The following is a 2,073-nucleotide window of genomic DNA, read 5'->3' as shown; positions in this document are numbered from 1 at the left end:
GGGACCATCATTTCTTTCAATTTTTATTTATGTGCAGTGATTTTGTTGGTCTCCTAAACCATGACCCGTCCTTCAGGTTCTCATTTAGGGGAAATGTAACACAATCATCAGAGTAATTATGCAACTGTATATCACTTTTATAAAAAATCTGACCTTTTCAGATTTCCTGTTTGTGAAGAATGAAACTGTGCTGCTTCAACAGGCATATCAGGAAACTCAACCACTTTATGTATCAGTGGCACGTTAGACAGCATATATTCTGGTGTAAATTAATAATGGAAAAGGAGATGCTTTGAATTTAAAGATTTTATTGACTCAGATGGAAAATGGTTGCACATTGTTCAAACTCGACAACAACGTTGGAGTGAGAATGGTAGAATAGAGGCAGCAGAGTAAGATGGTCATCACTTGGTCAGACTTAATAGCTGGCCATGGTGTCCTCCAGCCAGTCGTTGAAGAGGCAGACCTGTCAGTGAACACAGAACAAGGTTTTAGCACACTTTTCATGACCAATTATCACTCAGCAATCATTCTTAATTCAAAGAGATATTGAAGGTTTACCTTGGCGTAGACACCGGGGTGATCCCTCTCGGCACATCCGTAACCCCAGGACACAACACCCTGAAGCTCACCGTTGCACACGACGGGGCCACCAGAGTCACCCTAAGAAAAGAGAGTGCAAGGTGTCAAAGGTTAATAAAGCCATGCTAGGATATTCACACAGAAGTAGCTGTATTGCTGCCTTAATGTTGAAATACATACCTGGCAAGAGTCCTTGCCTCCCTCCAGGTATCCAGCGCAGAACATGGCATCAGTGATCATGCCAGGGTAGGAGTTATCACAGTCCTCTTCAGACAGGATGGGGATGTTCAGGCACTGCAGCTTGTTGCCGTTGGCAGCTATACATGAAGACAGAAACACAAAGATCAAACTGGTGCTTCAGTGCAGTACAGACTCACATGTGAAGAAGACGATGCAGGATTAATACTCACAGGAGCTCATGGTTTCGCCCCATCCGGAGACCTTGCACATGGTGCCAGCGGGGGCACAGCTGGTGGGCAGAGCCACAGCTGACACGTACTCGTTGAGGGTGGCGGACTTGCTCAGCTTGATCAGCATGATGTCATTGTTGATGTTGTAGGAGCTGTATCTGGGGTGGCGGATGACGCGGGAAGAGCTGATGAACTGCTCGGTACCCTCGTTGACCCTGATGTGGTGCTCTCCAAGACGAACCTCAATGCGACTAAGAGATGAAGAAGAGCAGCAGATTAGGATAAACAGAGACACACAAATATGGCAGCTGAATGACTGTTTACACCTCAGGAAAACATTGTGCTTACGACTTGTAGCAGTGAGCAGCAGACACAACCCAATCCTTGTTCACCAGAGAGCCTCCACAGAAGTGGTAGCCAGATTGCAGAGACACCTGATGGGGCTGGGAGTGGGGTGTGCACTCATACCCTCCGACGATTTTGTCGTCATCAAGGGCGACTGGAAACACACAAGAGGCAAATTAGTTAACAACCAAATGATCGATATTTAGAAACTAGAACAAGTCAACAATTAAAGAAGTTCAGGTGCTTACAGGCAGCTCCGATGAACAAAATGAAGACCAGAGACCTCATGGTTGCTGAGTAATCTAGTGGATAATAGACTTGGGTTGGAGTCCTGGTTTATATACGATTGTACCTCTCTACTGACACACCCCAAAGATTATTTTGAACCAATCAGGATCCTGGGATATTCAGGGGGTAGATAAGCAAATATTTGCTTGAGTGCTGGGACATTACACGTGTAGCTCTTTGAAATCTTTTAAGGAACAAGAAAAGTGCAAACATGGATTTGAGCATTTAAATGAAAATGCACTTTATATTTGACATGTACTTGCTGACTGATCTCATCATGTTTATATGTTTTATATCAATTATTAGCTAAGGAACAAAAGCTACAATGTCCTATGCATTAGTTAGTTTACATGATGCTGCAACTTCTATGTTATACAATAGAAAAATATGAGGTATATTTCTCTGCAGATGACACTCTTTAAAATAATGTTGCATTAGTGTTTAGTAC

General features: G+C 43.4%; 1 protein-coding gene across 1 annotated transcript; it reads right to left on the bottom strand.

Annotated features, from left to right (window-relative positions):
- Positions 1 to 291: 291 nt before the first annotated feature.
- On the bottom strand, positions 292 to 1,630 carry LOC117823457 (trypsin-1-like). The gene is made up of 6 exons (XM_034698665.1): positions 1,586 to 1,630; positions 1,341 to 1,491; positions 993 to 1,243; positions 763 to 899; positions 562 to 663; positions 292 to 466 (listed from the first exon to the last, which is right to left on the bottom strand). The coding sequence occupies exons 1-6, from the start codon at positions 1,623 to 1,625 to the stop codon at positions 419 to 421; spliced, it is 729 nt and encodes a 242-aa protein (XP_034554556.1). The 5' UTR covers positions 1,626 to 1,630; the 3' UTR covers positions 292 to 418.
- Positions 1,631 to 2,073: the final 443 nt, after the last annotated feature.

Source organism: Notolabrus celidotus, chromosome 12 (assembly GCF_009762535.1).
Source record: "Notolabrus celidotus isolate fNotCel1 chromosome 12, fNotCel1.pri, whole genome shotgun sequence".
Lineage (NCBI taxonomy): Eukaryota > Metazoa > Chordata > Actinopteri > Labriformes > Labridae > Notolabrus > Notolabrus celidotus.
Note: the sequence above shows the minus strand (reverse complement) of the source record. Positions and strands in the feature narration are given on the sequence as shown.